The sequence below is a fragment of the Poecilia reticulata genome, linkage group LG6 (assembly GCF_000633615.1).
Source record: "Poecilia reticulata strain Guanapo linkage group LG6, Guppy_female_1.0+MT, whole genome shotgun sequence".
Lineage (NCBI taxonomy): Eukaryota > Metazoa > Chordata > Actinopteri > Cyprinodontiformes > Poeciliidae > Poecilia > Poecilia reticulata.
In genome coordinates, this window is record NC_024336.1 from 24,041,489 (window position 1) to 24,060,625 (window position 19,137).

General features: G+C 38.9%; 4 protein-coding genes across 6 annotated transcripts; 3 read left to right on the forward strand and 1 right to left on the reverse strand.

Annotated features, from left to right (window-relative positions):
- Nucleotides 1–487: 487 nt before the first annotated feature.
- On the forward strand, nt 488–10,934 carry znf592 (zinc finger protein 592). Of its 2 annotated transcripts, none has more exons than XM_008412320.2 (9): nt 488–518; nt 2,006–4,212; nt 5,735–5,913; nt 5,997–6,170; nt 6,260–6,419; nt 6,713–6,973; nt 7,431–7,543; nt 7,668–7,809; nt 8,193–10,934. In XM_008412320.2, exons 2-9 carry the CDS (start codon nt 2,026–2,028, stop codon nt 8,652–8,654), a joined length of 3,678 nt encoding a protein of 1,225 aa, XP_008410542.1. In that variant the 5' UTR covers nt 488–518; nt 2,006–2,025; the 3' UTR covers nt 8,655–10,934. The 2 variants fall into 2 exon arrangements, with proteins under 2 accessions (XP_008410542.1, XP_008410541.1); XM_008412319.2 differs by lacking the exon at nt 488–518 and adding an exon at nt 1,351–1,610.
- A 242-nt stretch (nt 10,935–11,176) lies between these two features.
- On the forward strand, nt 11,177–12,374 carry nmba (neuromedin Ba). Its single transcript, XM_008412318.2, has 3 exons — nt 11,177–11,337; nt 11,429–11,562; nt 12,136–12,374. Exons 1-3 carry the CDS (start codon nt 11,187–11,189, stop codon nt 12,178–12,180), a joined length of 330 nt encoding a protein of 109 aa, XP_008410540.1. The 5' UTR covers nt 11,177–11,186; the 3' UTR covers nt 12,181–12,374.
- A 91-nt stretch (nt 12,375–12,465) lies between these two features.
- Nucleotides 12,466–17,110, forward strand: kti12 (KTI12 chromatin associated homolog). 2 transcript variants are annotated; one of them, XM_008412317.2, is made up of 9 exons: nt 12,466–12,689; nt 13,529–13,580; nt 13,685–13,737; nt 13,816–13,871; nt 13,966–14,045; nt 14,142–14,301; nt 14,398–14,460; nt 14,929–14,997; nt 15,541–17,110. In XM_008412317.2, exons 1-9 carry the CDS (start codon nt 12,539–12,541, stop codon nt 15,682–15,684), a joined length of 828 nt encoding a protein of 275 aa, XP_008410539.1. In that variant the 5' UTR covers nt 12,466–12,538; the 3' UTR covers nt 15,685–17,110. The 2 variants fall into 2 exon arrangements, with proteins under 2 accessions (XP_008410539.1, XP_008410538.1); XM_008412316.2 differs by having other exon boundaries at nt 14,929–15,633.
- Nucleotides 17,111–17,214: 104 nt separating this feature from the next.
- Nucleotides 17,215–19,130, reverse strand: ch25hl1.1 (cholesterol 25-hydroxylase like 1, tandem duplicate 1). The gene has a single exon (XM_008412315.2). It carries the CDS (start codon nt 18,229–18,231, stop codon nt 17,401–17,403), a length of 831 nt encoding a protein of 276 aa, XP_008410537.1. The 5' UTR covers nt 18,232–19,130; the 3' UTR covers nt 17,215–17,400.
- Between the last annotated feature and the right edge of the window lie 7 nt (nt 19,131–19,137).

The following is a 19,137-nucleotide window of genomic DNA, read 5'->3' on the forward strand; positions in this document are numbered from 1 at the left end:
TATGAATTAATTTATTTGTAATATAGGCCTAATGTCATAAATAGTGGCTGACTTTGCGAGCAGGGTATTTTTTTCCATAGTGTGATACATCTTGTTTCGTCTGATTCCAAGGAACTAGACGTGTTGTGGTGTTTCTGCTCTACCCACTGTGACTAGCGGGAAGGATAACGCGTTGTTAATAATTCCCTCAGCTAGGTCTTGCAGGTTTTGTCTTACCGGTATCTTGGTTAAAATGCAAAGATTTCTCAAGTCATAGTTAAATTCAAGAATAAAAAAGGTATTCTGCTTTATCAGAATTTATTATCAATCAATCTTGGATCGTCTTCTTGGATCGCTAAGGTAACAGACAGATATCCATGTTGTTATAGTTCAAACTGAGGGATCCTAAGGCATTATATAAAAGGTGATATTAAATTCCTTCAGAGAGTTCTAGAGTTGCTCCTGGGGCTTTTTAAATTTTATTTATTATTATATAACAGATTAAGAAGAATGTATAAATGTACATCGGCAAGGAGCTGGTAATATTCTGACGCTACATGTCCAGTTGTTATTATGAAATCTTTATTGCTATTACCAGTAGATTTTCTTGTCTTGTTATGAGTTAGTTTGTAACCATTTTGTCTACGTAATATAATGTATTTGTTTTCTCTTCGGTACAGTATATTGAACAGGCACATGAATATTATAACTTGGTTTTAATTACAAATTTTTGATAATTATTGAGTTGGTATTTAATTTAGATAAAGGGTAGGACTAAATAAGTGTTCACTTCTTCCTACTCCTCTTCAAACAGAAAAGTAGTGGTAAGCTAATTATTTTGTTCTTGTTATGCACATGTTTTCTCTGTCCTATGCTTGTTTCAAATTAAGCACTGAGTCCCACCACTTCATAGGAAACTGATTTCAGCCATTTGTTTCCAAGTTCTAGTTTCAGTCATGATCAATATTTCTTGAGTGTAGGTGAGGGTGGGAAATTAAACATATACATTAATAGCTTCCAAGATGCAACTACTAAAATACCTCTGTTTTAAGGAGAGACTCATTCACAACCTGAAGGGTCCACCTTTTTCCCCCAAGTATTCTGCTTGTTACTGAAGGAATACATTTCTGATTAAATAATCCTTGTTACAGAAATGTATAGTAAAGCCTTAAAAAAAGAGAAAAATCACATGCTTAATCTGTAAAACACTAATTTTAGTTAATCATCATTTTATATTTCAAAGCTTCGTTTGGTTAGAAATGTATATGGGTAGCCATGGCTTCTTTGGCTTCTATTGGCTACAAAGAACGTATCTATTCAGAGTCGCCTAAAGGTGGTTTGTATCCAGGTTTAAAATGTATTTACTCTTACCTACCTAATATTCGAGAAGGAAGAAGTTTATTGATTTCCCAGCCAATCTTCGCCTTCCTTGTGGCACCCAGTTTCTCGTTTTGCCTGTAAGACAGCGATGAGGGTTTGAATCACCCAAGACGGAAAAAGGAAAACCAAGTTGACGTTAGCAGCGTTTAGCATAGCTTAGCTACAATACCCTACAGCAGTATGAACTTTGTACTATATTTACGTTGCTATATAACAGCATTCTAGATCGTTGGGCACACGAGTATCAAATGGTAAGCGTGATTTGCATAAATAAGTAAAGTATTTAAGTGCTTAGCTTAAATGTTTTCGCTTTAGCATGTTGTTGTTGGCTAGCTAGCCTGGCTTCGAAACGTTTTAGCTAGGTACTATGTTAGCCACCTCACCTCGCAGCCTGTGCATTTTTGCCCCAATCTTACTGTCATTCTTTAATGTTTTAGGAATGTATTTTTGCGCTCATGCATCTTACATTTAAAAGAAAACTTATCTAGACGTGTTGGCTTTGTAGCTAATGCTAATATTAGCACTGGAGTTGTTTTTAACCTTTAAGGCAAGTTATATTTTTTGCAGTGTAGTAAGCTGAAGCCATTGTGAAAATTGAATGAGTCTTGTATTGTAACTTAGTGCAAATTTCGGATGTTTTCCACAGGTTTATGAGAATGCAGAGACATGGGTGACATGAAAACCCCAGATTTTGATGACCTTCTGGCAGCCTTTGACATCCCAGATGCCACTGGACTGGATTCTAAAGAAGCCATCCAGGAAAGCCACGAGGAGATAGATAATCAACTAAAACACTCAGTAATCTGTCTGGATGACAGCTTACTCAGTAACCCAGCTGCCACTGCAGCAGATACTCCTCTTGTTAGTGTTATAGTGAAAAATACAAGTCGACAAGAGTCACTTGAAGGTTTCAGTGACCGGCTTCATCCAGCTACAGCATTGCAGAATGGATTCAAGGGACAAGAGGCCTGCGTTAAGCCTGTGGAACCATCCAACACAAGTTTTACTAATTCATTTCAGGCTGATTTGAATGGGGAGGGTTCAAGAGAACTTCCTGGAGAAATTCCCCTTCAGCAGAAACCTGATGAAACCGCAGTATTTTCTCCATCACTTTCCCATTTTAGTCCCCCCTACAGTCCGCAGACAGAGGTGTTGTATAGCAAAAACCAAAAGGTTTCAAAACAAGAGGGGCCTTGTTGTCTAGAAGCTCAGGTTTTGGCAGAACCTTTAGTTCCAGGCAGGGAACAAAAATCTGATATTTTTTTGTTCGATGCGTCTCCCAAGAACACTAAAGAGAGCACACCAGAAAATGCCAGAAGCAACGATCATCTCTCTGATAGCTATATCAGAGGTGAAACAGAGAACACCACTAGAGCATGTTGCCCATTTACCTCTTTAAGCAGTGAGCAGAACTTTAAACAGGTGGAATTCCAAAACACGGAGGATGTTACCAACTCTTATTCATCTGCCAAATTTCAGACATCTAAATTGCCCTTGTCTAATGAGGCTCCAATTGTGCCAAATACTAAAAAGGATCCCATTGAGAAAACTGATCCCATAGAATCGTCAGCATCACACAGTGATTGCGCTAAACCTAATAACATGGCACCTATATCCCCAAGAAGCCCCAGGAGTCCGAATGAGGTAGTGAAACGGTTAATGAAACCCTCTGATAGCCCTGTAAGCCTCTGCAGTGACAGCAGCGGCAAAACGTCCCCTGCAGTGGCATCTGTTTCATCCCCAGCCATACCCAGGGTCAGAATTAAGACTATTAAAACCACTTCTGGTCAGATCAAACGCACAGTGACCAGTGTGCTGCCTGACTCCGAAACAGACGAGATTCATTCTGCTTATGAATCCTCGCCGTCGCAGAGTATGATCAGCGAAGACTCCTACTGCAACGCCGTGTCCCCTCGTCAATTTCAAGCTGTTGATTGCAGTCCCGGGAGTAACCCAGCAGCAGGCACATCTTCACCCAAAATGCCCAGAAGGCCTGAGGAAAACTCTAGAGGTTTTAGGACAGGCTTCCACAGGAGTAGTCGTGCTGTCCAACGATCCGTTGCACACGATGTGCAGAAACCAAAGAGAGCTTCATCTACGACAGGTCACACATCAAACACAAACTTCCTTCCAAAAGCAATGCACTTGGCAAGTCTAAATTTGGTCCCTCACAGCGTTGCTGCTTCAGTTGCTGCCCGGCCCTCGTCCCATCAACAAAGTCAACACCTTCTTCCCTCCTCGGTTTGCAGCACTGTCCCTCTGGTGCATCAAGTCAAAACAGCCACGCCTTTCCCCCGTTCATCTGCCCCGAACACAGCTGCAGGAACCCTAAGCAGGCTTTTGACAAGTGCCAACCCAGTGCCTGTATACGTGCCTAACCTGAGCCCCCCTCCAGAGTGCAACATCAAGCTTCCGCCTCGCGGATATTGCTGCCTCGAGTGCGGGGACTCGTTTGGCGTCGAGAGGAGTCTGGCGTTTCATTACAACAGGAGGAGTGTCCAGATCGAAGTAGGATGCACACACTGCGCAAAGACCTTGGTTTTCTTTAACAGGTGCGCCCTGTTGGCACATGCACGGGAGCACAAAAGCAACGGCAGCGTGATGCAGTGCACGCAGCTCCATCTGAAACCTATATCAGAGGAGCAGATGTTTGTACCACTGAGCTCTGAGTCGGCGAACACAGGCCCGTACCCCTCAATGTTCGTCTCACCGGTCAGTGAACCCGTCATGCCCTTATACCCAGACGGTGTGATTCGCAACACGTTCCGTTGTCTGGAGTGCAGCAAGCAGTTGCCAGACTACAAAGCGCTTGCAGGTCATTACCAGAAGATGTCAGAAGACGTGGAAGGGCTGGTGAGTAAATGGGGTGGAAAAGTATGAGAAAATGTGCTCTTGCGTCTTTGTTAGTGTCGATTAAATCAAGAAAAAAAAAAAAGGAAACAATAATGTGATCAAGTTTTGAAGGCCGAACTAGATTGTAATGGCTTTAGAGCTAGATGTTAAAATTCAAATATAGTGCTTAGTGCAATGGAGTCATTCATCTATACAAGGCATGAGTCGGAGTGAAACCTTCCCCTGTGATGACCTTGAGTAAAAATACTCAAATTTAATGTTATAAAATATGTTAATACAAAAAATTAAAACAAAACGTACAGCATAATATGATGTAAGTGCTTTTAAAACTGAAGCAATTACCCCTGCTGCTGATAGTTTATTTACCATTTATTTATTATTTTGATGTAAACTCAGACAAAGATTAATATTTAGATGAACAGTAACTTTGAACTAACCTTTTTTTATGGCACATTATGTGCTATTTTTTTTTACCATTTTGTTGCACAAGTATAACAAATTCATTTTGGCTGCTTAATTAATCGGGCCATCTGTTCGGTTACAGCCTGCAATTAGCAGCTCAGCCCTGGCTAATCGTAGCAATTATAAACAACGTCAGCTTAATAAAGATGTTGCCCTTTTCGTCAGTAGTTTCCAGGACTAGCAATATTTCCTGAAGAATTTATGTTTGTTGCAAGTGTGGGGAAAGTATAATAGCTTTTTTTCAGACAGCTGACCAGCTGTGTGCAGCAGCTGCTTTTGGGAAGCAATATTATGGCACTTGTCTGATTTGTACAAAACTCCAGGCAGTCGTTGAAACTACATATGAATAATTATATATATATTTTATTATTATTATTATTATTATTATGGGCTGCACAGTGGCGCAGTTGGTAGAGCTGTTGCCTTGCAGCAAGAAGGTTCTGGGTTCGATTCCCAGCCTGGGGTCTTTCTGCATGGAGTTTGCATGTTCTCCCTGTGCATGCGTGGGTTTTCTCCGGGTACTCCGGTTTCCTCCCACAGTCCAAAAACATGACTGTTAGGTTAATTGGCCTCTCCAAATTGCCCCTAGGTATGAGTGTGTGTGTGCATGGTTGTGTGTCCTGTGTGTCTCTGTGTTGCCCTACGACAGACTGGCGACCTGTCCAGGGTGACCCCACCTCTCGCCCGAAACGTTAGCTGGAGATAGGCACCAGCAACCCTCCCGACCCCATTAAGGGACAAGGGTGCAAGAAAATGGATGGATGGATGGATTATTATTATTATTATTTATTTTATTTTTTTTTTCAAACTTTGGCAGACCTTGATTCCGTTACTCAATCTATTCATATTCTGTGGGTATAGATGGCATTTAAAAACATTCTGTGGCTGAGCTGCGTCACAGACTGGGGTTATGTGCATGTTTAGCTCCTGTAATATAAAAAAATGTAAATCATAAACTTATTCCATAAAGTTGACGTATCCATTCTTTACGTTTACATTTTTAATACATTTTATGCTCTTTTTTTCCCCTCCCCCTTGTCCTTGTCTTTCATTACGACAGATTTGTAAAGTTTGCTCAATGTTGTTGCCAAACAAGTGCAGCTTCAGAACTCACCAGCGCCTCCATGCCCACAAGTCCCCCTACTGCTGCCCTGAGTGCGGCGCCCCGAGTCGATCTGCTGACATCCAGAAGCATGTCAAGGAGAACTGTCTGCATTATGCTCGCAAGGCTTGGTACAAGTAAGTAGGCTAAAGAAACAGTAGGTTTTTTTAAATTCACAGTAAGGTGTTATAATAGTGTTTTTTAATATATTTTCTTCCAGATGTCTTCACTGTGACATGGTTTTCAGAACCCTCCTTGGACAAAAGACTCATGTTGAGGAGAAACACTGCGAGGTCTTGTACAAGTGTTCAGTCTGTCCAGTTGCCTTCAAGACCTCTGACGGCTGTGAAGTGCATTTAAAAAATAAACACAAATCTAGCAAGCAGACTCCTCAGTAAGTTAAATGCAAATGGTCTGACAGTTCTAAGTTGTACTTTTCATTTTAAGAGTTGTCAACACGTTTATTCGTTTGTATTTTTGCAGGTTGGTATTTAAGTGTTCCTGCAAGGCACTTTTCAATAAAAAACACAACTTTTTTCAACATTTCCATGAAAACGCCAACAAGCGAGTCACATGTGTGTTCAAGTGTCCAGAATGCAMCTCTGTGTTTCCACAAAAGCGGCTGTTGATGCAGCACTTCAAGGTTAGTTCCAAACATATTGCTTATTATTATTGTTATGATGAAGTTTGCAATCATTTTCTTTTATATAATTGTTTTTTTTTTTACTTATACCTTTTTAAATATTGAAAGTTGTACTAAGGAAAGAGAAACGTAATCACAAGTTGCAGGTGTTCTGTCCTGTTACACTACTGATTCTATTCAAACAAGCATTTTGTGACCATTTTCTTTTAGCTTAATTTATTATTATAAAGTATAAGGTATGGTGTCTTTAACTGTAATGAGTGCTTTCCTCTGTATGTTTTCTCATCTGGCAGAACGTGCATGTGGGAAATATGACGGCAGACACAGACAAGAACAGTAAAGAAAAAGAAAGGCTGGATTGGTTCCCAGAGTCTCATCCTGTCCAGCAGGAGAAGAGTCACGTCACTCGTAAAAACACCGACAGTCCAAGGAAGAAGTCGGAGCAGGACGCCAAATCTCGCGTTAAGCCTCGGGGGTGGACATGCGGCGAGTGTCTGCAGTGCTTTTCTGAAAGAGAGTCCTATGTTTCTCACATGAAGATCAACCATGGAAAGGTAGATGTTTGACTCCAAACCTTTTCACCAAGTGCTGGCCTGTCTCAGAACATTCTGACAAGTGTGATATCACAATATTATGTCGATGATCAGGGGGAGACTTTACAGTGGTCACATTACTGTTGCGACCTAAAATGTCAGATTTAATAACAAATGTTACCAATGGCAATTGAAAATGAGAAAGTATGATGTGATCTACTTTCTCGTTGATGTGTTACTCTTTTCTCCAGAAAACTGGAGAAAAGCTATATTTTATCCACTTTGTCTGGCAACTCACAAAATAACTGACCTAAGAGCATTCAGGAAAAGATAAATGTACAACAAACCAGTTTTTTATGTGTTATTGCACTCAAATGAAGTTCAGTTTTTTGGCATATTTAGGTTTCTTAATGTGGTTAAGTAGGTGCAGTTTTACAAGCTCATCTTATTGCAACTATGTTTGATGTTTTTACCTCAGTCAATGAAGAAATATCCTTGTCGCCACTGTGAGCTGTCGTTCAACGCAGCCACCAGTCTGAGGAGACACATTCGCAGTGAACATGATGGTAAAAGAAGAATTTATTCTTGTTGGTAAGTTTAAACGACCTTAAAGTTTATATTAATCTCTTGTCTGATTTTTTTATTTTATTTTTTGTTTTTCTAAGGCTTTTAAAGAATTTACAGTAATATTTTAACCTTTGACCACATTCCACAGGTACTGCACGGATCCAAAGACAACCTTCACAACAAGCGTGATGTTGAAGAACCACATAAGTCTTATGCATGGAATTAAAAACCCTGATCTCAGGCAGATGCCCAAATCATCCATCAAAGAGTTTAAAAGCCCTTCAGGCAAGGTAGGTATAGATAAACAAATAGATAAATAATCAAGCATATTTTAATATTTAATATTTAGTAGCAAAAGCTGCTTTCCAGTTATGATTTCCTTCATTGTTTCTTATTTATTTCTCTAAAAGCATCATTTGAGAACAGCTTTTTGTACTTAATCTTAATTATCTTCTTCTGTTAATGCAATTTTATGATTTGAAACTTTTGCGTGAGATGGGAAAAAACAGCCAGAACAAGACATTTGTAAAGGGCCAAATACTTTTTAACAGCAGTGTGTTTTATTTGTAAAAATAACAAAACAAAAAAAAAAGGACTTCTCACAGGCCAGTGTTAAAATGTAACAGATTGTAGTGATCCCAGTTTTAACAGGTTCTTTTATGATTTTCTTCAGGTAATAATATCAGCGTCACCAGTCAGGCGCAGGCAGGCTGACACCCCGAATTGCAGTGATCTCGACGCTCCTCCGGCTAAACGTCTTAAAACTCAGTTCCGCTGTTCAAAGTGCGGTTTCACCACGGACGTCAGCACCGAGTTCCAGCAGCATATACCTCAGCATAAAACAGATGAAAACACTCCTCAGTGCCTTCACTGTGGTCTGTGTTTCACATCTGTGGTTTCTCTTAATAGACATCTTTTTATTGTGCACAAAGTCAAAGATCCCAAGGAAGATGAAGAAGAAGAGGAGGAGATGAGAGATGTCGGTCGGTCGGTTGGATCAGTCTCGACTGCTCATGTGAATGACTACAAACCCTCGCTGGATGAGGAGCCAGAAAACCCTCCCTACACCAACACTTCAGACTTTCATTTAAAACTAAAAACTCTTTCCCAGACAGATTCAGCTTCTTCCCAGTAGTGAAGGTTACATCTGTCCCAGAAAAAGCTGCATTTATTTGTCCTTTTTTTTTCTTTTTTTTTTTTTTTTTTATGGTGTCGAGCCAAATTTATGCTTCAACGTCAGCTTGACGCAGAACCTACCCCGTGTGGCTCCCCTTTAGCTTGACGTGCACCTGTTCAGAAAATAACTCCACGTCGTAGCAACACATACTAACAGCTGCTATTGGTCCAGGTGGTGTGTGTTTACATGGATCGCTGATTTGCTCACAATTAACCCCCATGTGGATCAAGAGCATAAAATGTAACGGGCTGTAACTGAATGGGTTTGCTCACCGGTTTGGCCGTGTTTATTTTGAGGTTCCAGCAGCTCTACCAGTCTGTGCAAGTATTCTTTAGCACATTGTCTTCTAATTTTTTTTTTTCTCTTTGTTTTGTGTTGCATTCAGTAGTGACTGTAATCAACATTCAGTGGCCTGCATGTCCCCAAAGACTCACCTACATTCAAAATAACTTCTTTCTAAAATCTAAAGTTCAGATTGAGGTGTAGCTTGGTTTTTGTGTATCTGCATGTCTATCTGTTCAAGTTGCACATTTGGGGTAGCTCACATCCTTCACATTATCCCCAAAACATGAAGGTTAAGTTAATTGGTAACTAAATTCAACTCTGTATGCACATTCACAATTTACCAATTGAATGTGCATGTGTGTGTATTTTAAGTTAAACCTGTAATGGACAGCCTTGTCCATCTGTCCGCTTGAATTCTTGTCCCATGAAAGCTAGAAAATACTCCATGCTTTATATATTGATTTGATGCTGAAGCATACGTTTGGCTCATAAGACTTTAGTTATTTTTAATAGATGGGGTACAAAGCTTTGGGGCCTTTTTCATTTTTGTCCTTTTATAAGAGTGCAGTATATTTAAGCAAATCCATATTTTTACCTGTATTGTTTTTATAAAGAACAGTATTGTCATTATTCACTAAAGTAAATTTACTTTGCATGTTAGTAATATGTTAATCTTACTTTTCACATAAAACAGCGCTCATCTTTACTTTTAAACGTGTTTTCAAAGCCCATCTCATCAGGATGCTCAGGAATATCTGTTTAAAAGTCAAGTCTATGGTTTTCAGAAATGCAGTAGATGGTAATGTGATGAGCTAAAATTTAGTTTTGAATGCCACAAACAAGTAGGATTATTGTTGATTTATTGTAACATAAAACGTTTGAATTTAGCTGTGCTTTAATTGTAGTACTCGCACCATTTTGGTAACTACAAAAAGACAGAACAACCGTACTTTTAAGACCACAGACAAATATAAACAAAAGGCTATTAAAGTTGAGTTTTACTTTTTATGTGTTAAAATTCCTACAGGTTTAAAAAGCTTGATTGGTGCATTTTAAAATGCTCATGTCTTTATGTTATTGGTTAAATATGTGTCGGTCATCCCAAATTTGACTTTTCTTTTGTGCGTCGCGTGCGAGGAGGAGACATTGAGGTATTACAGTTTTGCTGCAGCACTATTGAAAATACCTCAAATCACCAGAAGTGTATCTTTTCAGCAAGTTAATGTCAGTGTTTGTTTCAAATCAGGGTACACGGTTTCGGATAATCCAGAGAAGATGCGAGTGTGAGCTTTGGTGTTAACATCTAGGATACTGTTTTCCAAAATGCCAACCTGTGGACGCAATTGAATGCAGAATTATGTCGGGAGAAAACTAGCTCGTGGATCTGTGATCACGAAGGAATTTTGTGGTCTGCAGGTTCTGATTTGTGCAGCAGTGCTTCTTGTTTTGTGTTGTCCACGTGACGGTTCCTACCTCCACTATTAAATGGCAGTGATTGTTAAATGATCCGAGGCTTTGGCAGGTTGAAGTTAATCTCAGTGCAATGTAAGCAATTATATTTTTAGAACTTGTATCCTCCCATGTTAATAAATTTTATAAATTATTTTGGGAACATTTAGGTTTAACGGTCATATTGACTTGATAAGCAAGTGAACTTTTCTATTATAGTGCTCGAAATCGCACTGCAGCAGTTTATCTGCTTGCAGGTGGGAAGGGTTAACTGTTCACAATTTAGCTTTTTATAACATTCAGTAAAACACATTTGTACTTTTGATACAGTGTAGAAAGCGGACTTGTATAGAGAAAAAGAAATGTGTACATACAGTAATGAGTGAAACCTGGATTCACAGCATCCTTCGAAGCCATTACATCTGTTCAGCATGCAGTGGCCTACATGCCTTGCTGTTACGTTTACATGAAGTACTTACAAATAAACAGGTGCATTTAATGAAACATCTGCTCCGTCTTGTTTTTTGCAGCATTAAACATTTGTATTTGGGTGACGCTGGCATTTAAAAGTGACAGGTCATACTTCACGCAAGTCACCCAAATGAGCAGTGTCCAGCCAATAAGCAACAACCACTAGAGGATGACCTCATGCTCTCAGCGACTCGAGCCCAGCCCATCTTGGTATAAAAAGCTCTTCTCGTATTTGGAGAGCTTCAAATAATTTTTTTTAATTAAGATAGCAAAGGGAGAAGCAAGATGACAGCAATCTGTAGGGGGGGATTTTTGTCTTCTTTCATCCTTATCTCGTATATCGCGATGACAACCTCAGTGATGCTTGATTTAACCGAACTGAAAAACAAAGTATCCCAGCTCAAGGTGAATCCCAGAGGAAATCTTTGGGCAACAGGTAAGAACATTTTAAACTGCTGAAAATTTGAATTTTGTCTCAATAGAGGCAGTTTTAATTGGGAGTCTGAATTTTTATTTTTTTATTATAGGGCATTTCATGGGCAAGAAAAGTGTGGATAGCTCCTTGCTGGAAAGTGTCTTCGAGAATATCGATATTCCATCTGAAGACAGAGATGTGAATCCTGTGGCCAGAGTGGAAGATGTGCAGGCACTGATCACCAAGGTGTTGAGGGCCGCTCAACAAACAAGAAAACAGACACTGGAAATGTTAGCCTGACTTTATCATATTATTGTTTACTGTTAATTCATTGTATCATTTAAATTACTGTAAGTTTTATTGATTGGAAATATTTTTATTACTACTACTTATCGTCAGTACTGTCTTTTTCACTATTGTTATGTTGCTTTTTTGTAATGCTTTTCTAATTATTATTTTGTATAATTCTTAAATTATAATTAAATTAATTGTAATTAAATTAATTTGATTATAATCAAATTATTTCATTTAATTATACAATTATTTTTATAATGATTATTTAGTACTTTTTTCACATCCAAAAGTTACAATTACTAGTATTATTTTTGCTGTTTTCACAATAATTTCTTGTGGATATTTTTATTACCACAACTATTACCATACTACAGCACTATTTTTATATTGTTGTTTTGGGTATTTTATTATAATTAATATTTAACATTAAGTTATATCTTATTACTAATATCTTCATCTTATTTGCTATTATTACAATTACTGCCCTATCTCACAGTATATATATTTATTTTTGTCTTAATATAGAGAAAGAGGAGATCCAGCCTGAAGAAACCAACCTCTTACCTGTAACAATCCGAGCACCAACTGATGAAGATCAGAGATCTATTATTTTTTTGTCAAGTAAAAAAAAAGACTAATTTAAGCAAGGTGTTCTGTTTTGTCTTGTAATATTTATTGCGTTCCATTCGTCTTTGTGTTTGTTATTCAAAATATACCTGTTACCTTCTTAACATGCTGTATATTTCTGTTTCAATAAAAAGAGCAAAGAAGTTGTATGAAATGTGTGTTTTATTAATGTATTTTTGAATAATGGGTGGCTTTGGGTGTTTTGGCGCCCCCTTTCGGTATGGCTGCTTTTCATATCCGGGTGACAGAGCTGAGCATCAACGTGCTGGTCCCCATGTTACTGAACTAACCAGCAGCAGTTATGCCTTTAATAGTAATGTGCGGATACCCGTGTAGTGGTAAAACACTGAGGGCAGAAGAACTGAAGGCGCATTTTGAAGAGACCACCGACCGACAGGTTCACATTGTCGGAGACCGAGCTCTGGGCGTTGATAGAAACAGTGTTTATGCAGGCAAGTTCGGCTAGCTTCGTTCCCATTCACTATTGTTCGGTGCTGTTGGCTTTCTCTGAAATTTCCGACCCGCTGACAAATCGTCTTAAAAGTTATTAGCGTCATGCTTTGGCTTTGTCCCATTCTGTTAAATTGTTTGCGACCCGGGCATGTTTTATTCGCGTGCCAGGATACAGTGGCATGTAAATGCTTGATCCGGGTTGTTAAATATAATCGCGTTTCAGCTGGTGGGAAAATGAGCGAAAAAAATGATCTGAAACCTGATTCACACATATGCAGACATGGTGTTACAATTTTTCTACCTGGCTCCCCTGTGCTAATTAAACCAATAGCCCTTAATTTATTTATCTTTATTATAAAAGTTTAAGGTATATAGCGCAAACTAAGTCACAAATCATATTTCTGAAATATCATAACATTTTATTCCACACAATCCAGCTTCTGTAATGTGACTTTTTTTTCTTTACATTGAGCTAATTTAAAAATATTTTCAGTGTTTGATCCTAAATCAGACTCACGAATGGATTTATTAGTAATATTTTAGGTGGAAACAAAAAATAGAACATTTGTTGAAGGTGCAACATATAAGTTCTATGTTTTTTAAGGTACTTATGCATCCCCCTTTAATGCCTCCTTCTGCCCATATGGTTTACATCAAAAATGGTCAATCCTGAAGACTTTTTGTACAACTACTTTGACTACCAAGAATAACAAAAAAAAAACATAATGTAATAAAACACAACAGTGAATATATGGTTAACTTTGTGGAGCACTGAAATCGGATGGTTAATGTTTGTTATAGTAAGTTGTTATGGGTTAAACTTGCGGTTTTGTTGCAGATTCCCAAAAAGAGAAAGATACAAGAGCATCTCTAAAAGCTGAAGTAGAGAGGTAGGTTTACCCTTATCTCTCTTCCACCACATGCCGGATGTTACAAGACGTTCTTTAAAATTTGCCTTTTTTTTTTTACACATTATTTTTGTTCTTTTTTTTAGGAAGGTCAATAAGGACAACATTGTAATTTTAGACTCATTGAATTACATAAAAGGTATATATCAAGAGTTACACGAGTTGTGCGATTTCTCATTTTAAGCACTGTGATGTAACCTATTGACATGTCTCACAGGTTACCGCTACGAATTGTTCTGTCTGACTAAGCATGCGCAGACACCGCACTGCCTGGTAAGAATGCGGGTGGGGGGGAAAAAATATAACCTATGGATTATAATGACATGTGTCGGCGTAACTAATACTCGGGGTCTTTTTTTTGATGAAGGTGCACTGCTTGACATCAGGTGAAGAAAGCTCATTGTGGAACAAAAACAGAGAAGCTGCAGAGCAATACAGTCAGGACATGTGAGTAAGAAGTTTCTACACAATGAATTAATAACAGTGATGATTAATTTGTTATATTAAAGTGTCCTTTTCTTTGTGTGTTGGGTTTATTTTTAGCTTTGACGGGCTAGTTCAGAGGTTTGAAGCACCAGACTCGAGGAACAGATGGGACAGTCCTCTCTTCACTGTCCTCAAAGACGACGTTCCTCCTCTTGAAGCCGTTTCTGACGCGCTTTTTAAGAGAAAAGCCCCCCCGCCTAATCAGTCCACCCAGAGCGTAAGCAAATTCACAAAAGCCATATAGTTTGATGTGATGTGTGTAATCCCAAAGAGGATTTCTTCCTTTTTTCTTTTTTTTTCTTCCCCCCCCCAGCAACCCCTTTCCTCAACAAACTTCCTGTATGAGTTGGACAAAATCACACAGGATGTTTTAATGGTACGTCCTCCTTTATATTTCTGTCCATTTTTTTTTTTCAGTGGGTCTGACGTTCTACCAGTTTGAGATTGACTCATAATAATTGACTCAAATATGTTTAAAGCCAGACTTAAAGACTCAAGCAGACTTGTAGATTATGACAGATTATCACTTCCTGTGCTTCAGACCGAGCAAGCCGATAATATCAATTCCTTGCCTTAGAGCAATAATCTTTATAAAGCTCCAAACAGAATTAATACACAATTATTTCTCTATCTTTGGATGAGCTCAATTTGATTTCTAATTTCTGTTATTTTTAAATGATTTAAAAAAAAGACTTCCTGTATGACAAAAAAACTTCTTTTTTTTAGTTACTGTTCCCTTACAGTTTTTGGTTTTATAGTCAATCATCATTCAATTATTGTTAGATATGAACCCATCATTTTCTACCCACTGTGCTGTTTAATAAAGACAATAAAAATCTTTCAGGCAATTTTTAACGCCCAGAAAACAAGTGTCCCTGGAGACCTTATCTCAGTCCCAGGAGCTACAGAAAAGATATCCTTTATGCTTCGAACCAAGGCTGATGTTTGTTTTTTTCTGACTGCTGTGACGTCCCAGTACCAGGTAAGTTTAATTGCGCAACGTCGGTGGGTTCGTTTAATATTCTCGTCTGATGAAGGAAGTCACATTTGCTTGCAGATGGGGAGGCAAAGGCCTCATCATCAAAGACCCCATAAACACTCCTGAGCTGAAGGCAGAGCTGCAGGCCAAGGTAAAGGTCGCATCTGTAATAAAATGCGGAGAGACGTGACTGGTGGGAACCAACCAAATGCTCCCGGTGGCTTCCCTGTGACGCTCCTTCTCAGAAGCAAACACTTTGATTATCTCTTCACCTTTGAACACGTCCGTCCAAGCAGGAGCTGATTTAAAAGCCCAGTGTTGGTCCGCCTTCAGTGATGGGTGCATAATTTAAGGTCCACATTACCTCAGTAACGTATTTGCTGTGTGGTCGTGTAGCTTTCATGTAGGTTGCTTTAGAAACAAACTTTCTGTCTGGTTTCCCTGAACAACTTTATGTCCTTAACCCATAAATGAAACGTGGAGCTGACCAGGACCGCCAACATGGCCGAGCTGAGGAAACTACGGCGCCAGTTCATCAGTTACAGCAAGATGCACCCGACGGAGAAAACGGGGCAGATTGCCAACATGTTTGTTCAGTATTTAAATAAGGGCCTTCATTAAATTAAATTAAAGAGCTGGATGGGATTTTTTTTTTTTTTTTTTTTTGCTTCTTGACAAGTGCAGATGTTTAAATGTATTGCTGTATTGTCTTTAGCTTGTTTTTTTTTCTTTTTAAATTAAAATAAGGTATAAATTGATTTGAGTACTTCTGTTTATTAAATGAAAGTGCAAAATTTAGCTATAAAGGCTAATTATCTGCTATACTTAGATGATTGGAGAGGCTGGGTGTAAATACTTCACAAACATAAATGCATGATTATGAATGCATGAAACAAGTTTGAGGGGTGTCTCATATTCACCCGACATGAGATAGCCTCACGTCACTGACCCCTGTTATGCTTGTTTTATGTTTGATTTTTAGTTTGAAGCAAAAGGTATAAAATAAGATTTATTTATTATCACTCACAGATTATGCATCTTAATCACTTTAAAACCATAAACACATGGCAGCTATCAAGACCAAAAGTTAATGCCACTGAGAAACTAGATTTGGAAGAAGAAAACTCATTCCCTTATTACAGAGAGATGAAATCAGAACCAATAAATATTAACTAATAAACTGAAATCTGTTTCCTGTAACAATCTAAGACACTTTGTCTCCCAAATCTGAATTAAAAATTTCAAGAACTTGAGCTGTTTTTTTAATATAAACTGCACAGTGTCAAGTTGTATATTTTAGGGTCATCCAGCCTGGTCTGGCACCAAACGAATGCATGGGAATTCACTTTCAGGTTAGAGACGGGATCAGTGATGTTCTGGGCCCTTTTCTCTGTTTTGTTCTGGGAACTCTTTAACATCTGATGGGCTCTGCTGGTAAACTGAGAATGAGTCTTCAACGTGTCTTCCAGATAGGTAATTAGAACAAATGGACATTTAAATTAACAATTAAAACGGAAAAGGTTGTTAAGCCACAACATAATCCTTCCATCGCCTCTAAGTCTTACTAAAAATCATTCTGGGCTCAGCTTAAGGAGAGCTCAAGAGAAGTCTGGGAGTGATACAAAAAGATTGTACAAGAAAATAATGGTTAAAGACCCGTCTGTATGATCCGACGTAAAATGTCACAGGAGAAAATAAACTGTTGTCTTATTAGAAAAAGTGGAGCAGAGCGACAGCTAACTGTAACTACTGAACTGGAGAGTTTCAAATCTTACTTTCTAGTATATATTTAATAGTATATATTTGCATCGATTCTAAATAATGTACTCATTAAAAATTCAATCTTCCAACATTTTTCTCTGATTTGCTTCTGCAGTGAAAGATGATTTTCATTTAAGGCATTTACAATTTTCTATATGTAATTATATTGAGCCACATCAATTTCAATTTTGAATTATTTGTGTCAGAAAACTCTTCATTAACGGGATTCATGAGCAAAATCTTCCTGAATAAAATTCCTTCAACATTTGAGYCTTTGTGTAAGAAGATTGTCAGAAACAATAAACAAGACAAATTTAACTGTTTCTCCTCTGGATATTAAATATAATGTGCAAACACYACATTAGGTTTCAATAAATTATATTGCATGCGTCTGCTTTATAAATAGATGTTTATTGAACAAAAGCTGAAACACATTTAAATATTTGTACAAGTTYAATGCATTTTTAAAAATGCTAATAATGCAAGAAGTGCAGCAGCAAAATAAAGAGATTTAACAAGACAACATATTTATAAAAGAGGCATTATTTACAGAATTGTGTTGACTATTGTTTTGTGTTAATCAACGTTTTTCTTCTTCAGAGACACRGCAGTGCCGAAGATCCGGTCCCAGTGGCTGAAGAAGGGAGCGTAGTTGCTGCTGGGCTTCTGGTGGTGCAAGTCGTGGGCCGGGGCGCCCCCCAGCAGACCGAAGGGCACCAGGTGGTTCAGGGTCCAGGGCAGGTCGTAGCCTATGTGGTCCTCCACGGACATCCAGATGCTCAGAACTGTTATGCACCATGTGCTCAGTGGGTGACACCTCAAAAGAATCGGGTCCAGGTTGCTCCAGAAGCCCACGGTCATCAGTTCTGGAATGCTGAGCTGCTCCGTGGACCAGGAGAATGGAGCCATGTACTCATGGTGGACTGCATGCACCCAGCGGTACAGCTGCAGGTTCTTGTGGTGCACAAAGTGCCAGATGAAGTACTGGGTGTCAAAGAGGAGCAGTATAGCCAGTCCTTCGGAGAACAACTGGTATAACGTAGGAGCATCTCGCGGCAGGGTTGGTGTTGGCAGTATGAACATGCCGATTATGACAGCCGGTAGAACAAAAAATATGTGGTTATAGAGAGATGTCATGAAGCTCTTGGCCATCATTMCYAGCGTTGGCCTCCTGTCTTGCTGGATCTTATACTTGTGGAACAAAGGGACCCTTTTCCCCAAGAGGTCCAACACAGCAAAAGGCAAACTAAAGCAAAAGTAGCTGGAGAAGGCGAGGATGACGGGCAAAAAGGGAGACGAGACGAGAGACAGGTGGTGAAGAAGGAGATGGTCCCAGAAGGGCTGCAGGAGACGGTCGGACGCCCTGAAATGAGGGGACCTCAGAGAGAGCTCACTGATGTTCAGCATCTTTCTGTTTGGGGCTGCTGCTGCTGCTGCTGATCGAGATGAGATCTGGCTTTATATAGTGGAGATCAACAAACAGGACTTTGCTCTCAGCCAAAAAAAAAAAAAAGAAACGCCTGCTTTTCTCCTCACAAGAGCTCAACGTGTGCCAAAACATACCTATGTGAGCTTACCAAGCACGTTCATTAGACACAAGAAACAAAGGGCTTCAGATTATGTTTAATCCAGCATAAATAGAAAACAGATCAAGAGTGTTTGTCTGCATTTATAATGTAAAAATCCACAAGAAGCACAAGAAAATGGCTTTTAGATAGCTGTCCACTGTAATGAGACATATGCATGAAAAGATTAATCCCATCAAAATCACTGTTTACACATTTTTATATCTGTCTTGAACAGATATTTGTAGAAATGCTCATTGGTGTTGATTAATTTTGAAATTGACACATTTATACATTTAATGCAATGATCTGAAAACAGGACAGCACACTGTATCGATAATTCCTCCATATTATCTTGGAGGAATGCAGCACATTCCTCCCAACAGAACAGCATGAACCAATTCATGTTGGTGAGTTTCCTGAAATGTGCTGTTTGCTTTTGCAGTTTCTCTGAATTAGGGTCAGCTCTATGACTTGGTCAGTTTACAACATTACAGTATCCCTTACTAAGCATTGTTTGGCAGAGTGACTTGGGCGGTCTGAGTAACTGTTTGCTACATAACCCAGTTTTCAGCAATCAGGTAGCAGACAGACGTTCAAAATTCCCTGTTGGCTTCATGTCATCGTCTAGCAAAGAAAATGTGGAGCAGTAAATAAATGAATTAGTCATGGCCGACTTGGCCTCTTCTCTGAATAATGCTGTCCTTGGGATATTGCTGCAAACTATGAACTCATGTCTGTCTGGTGT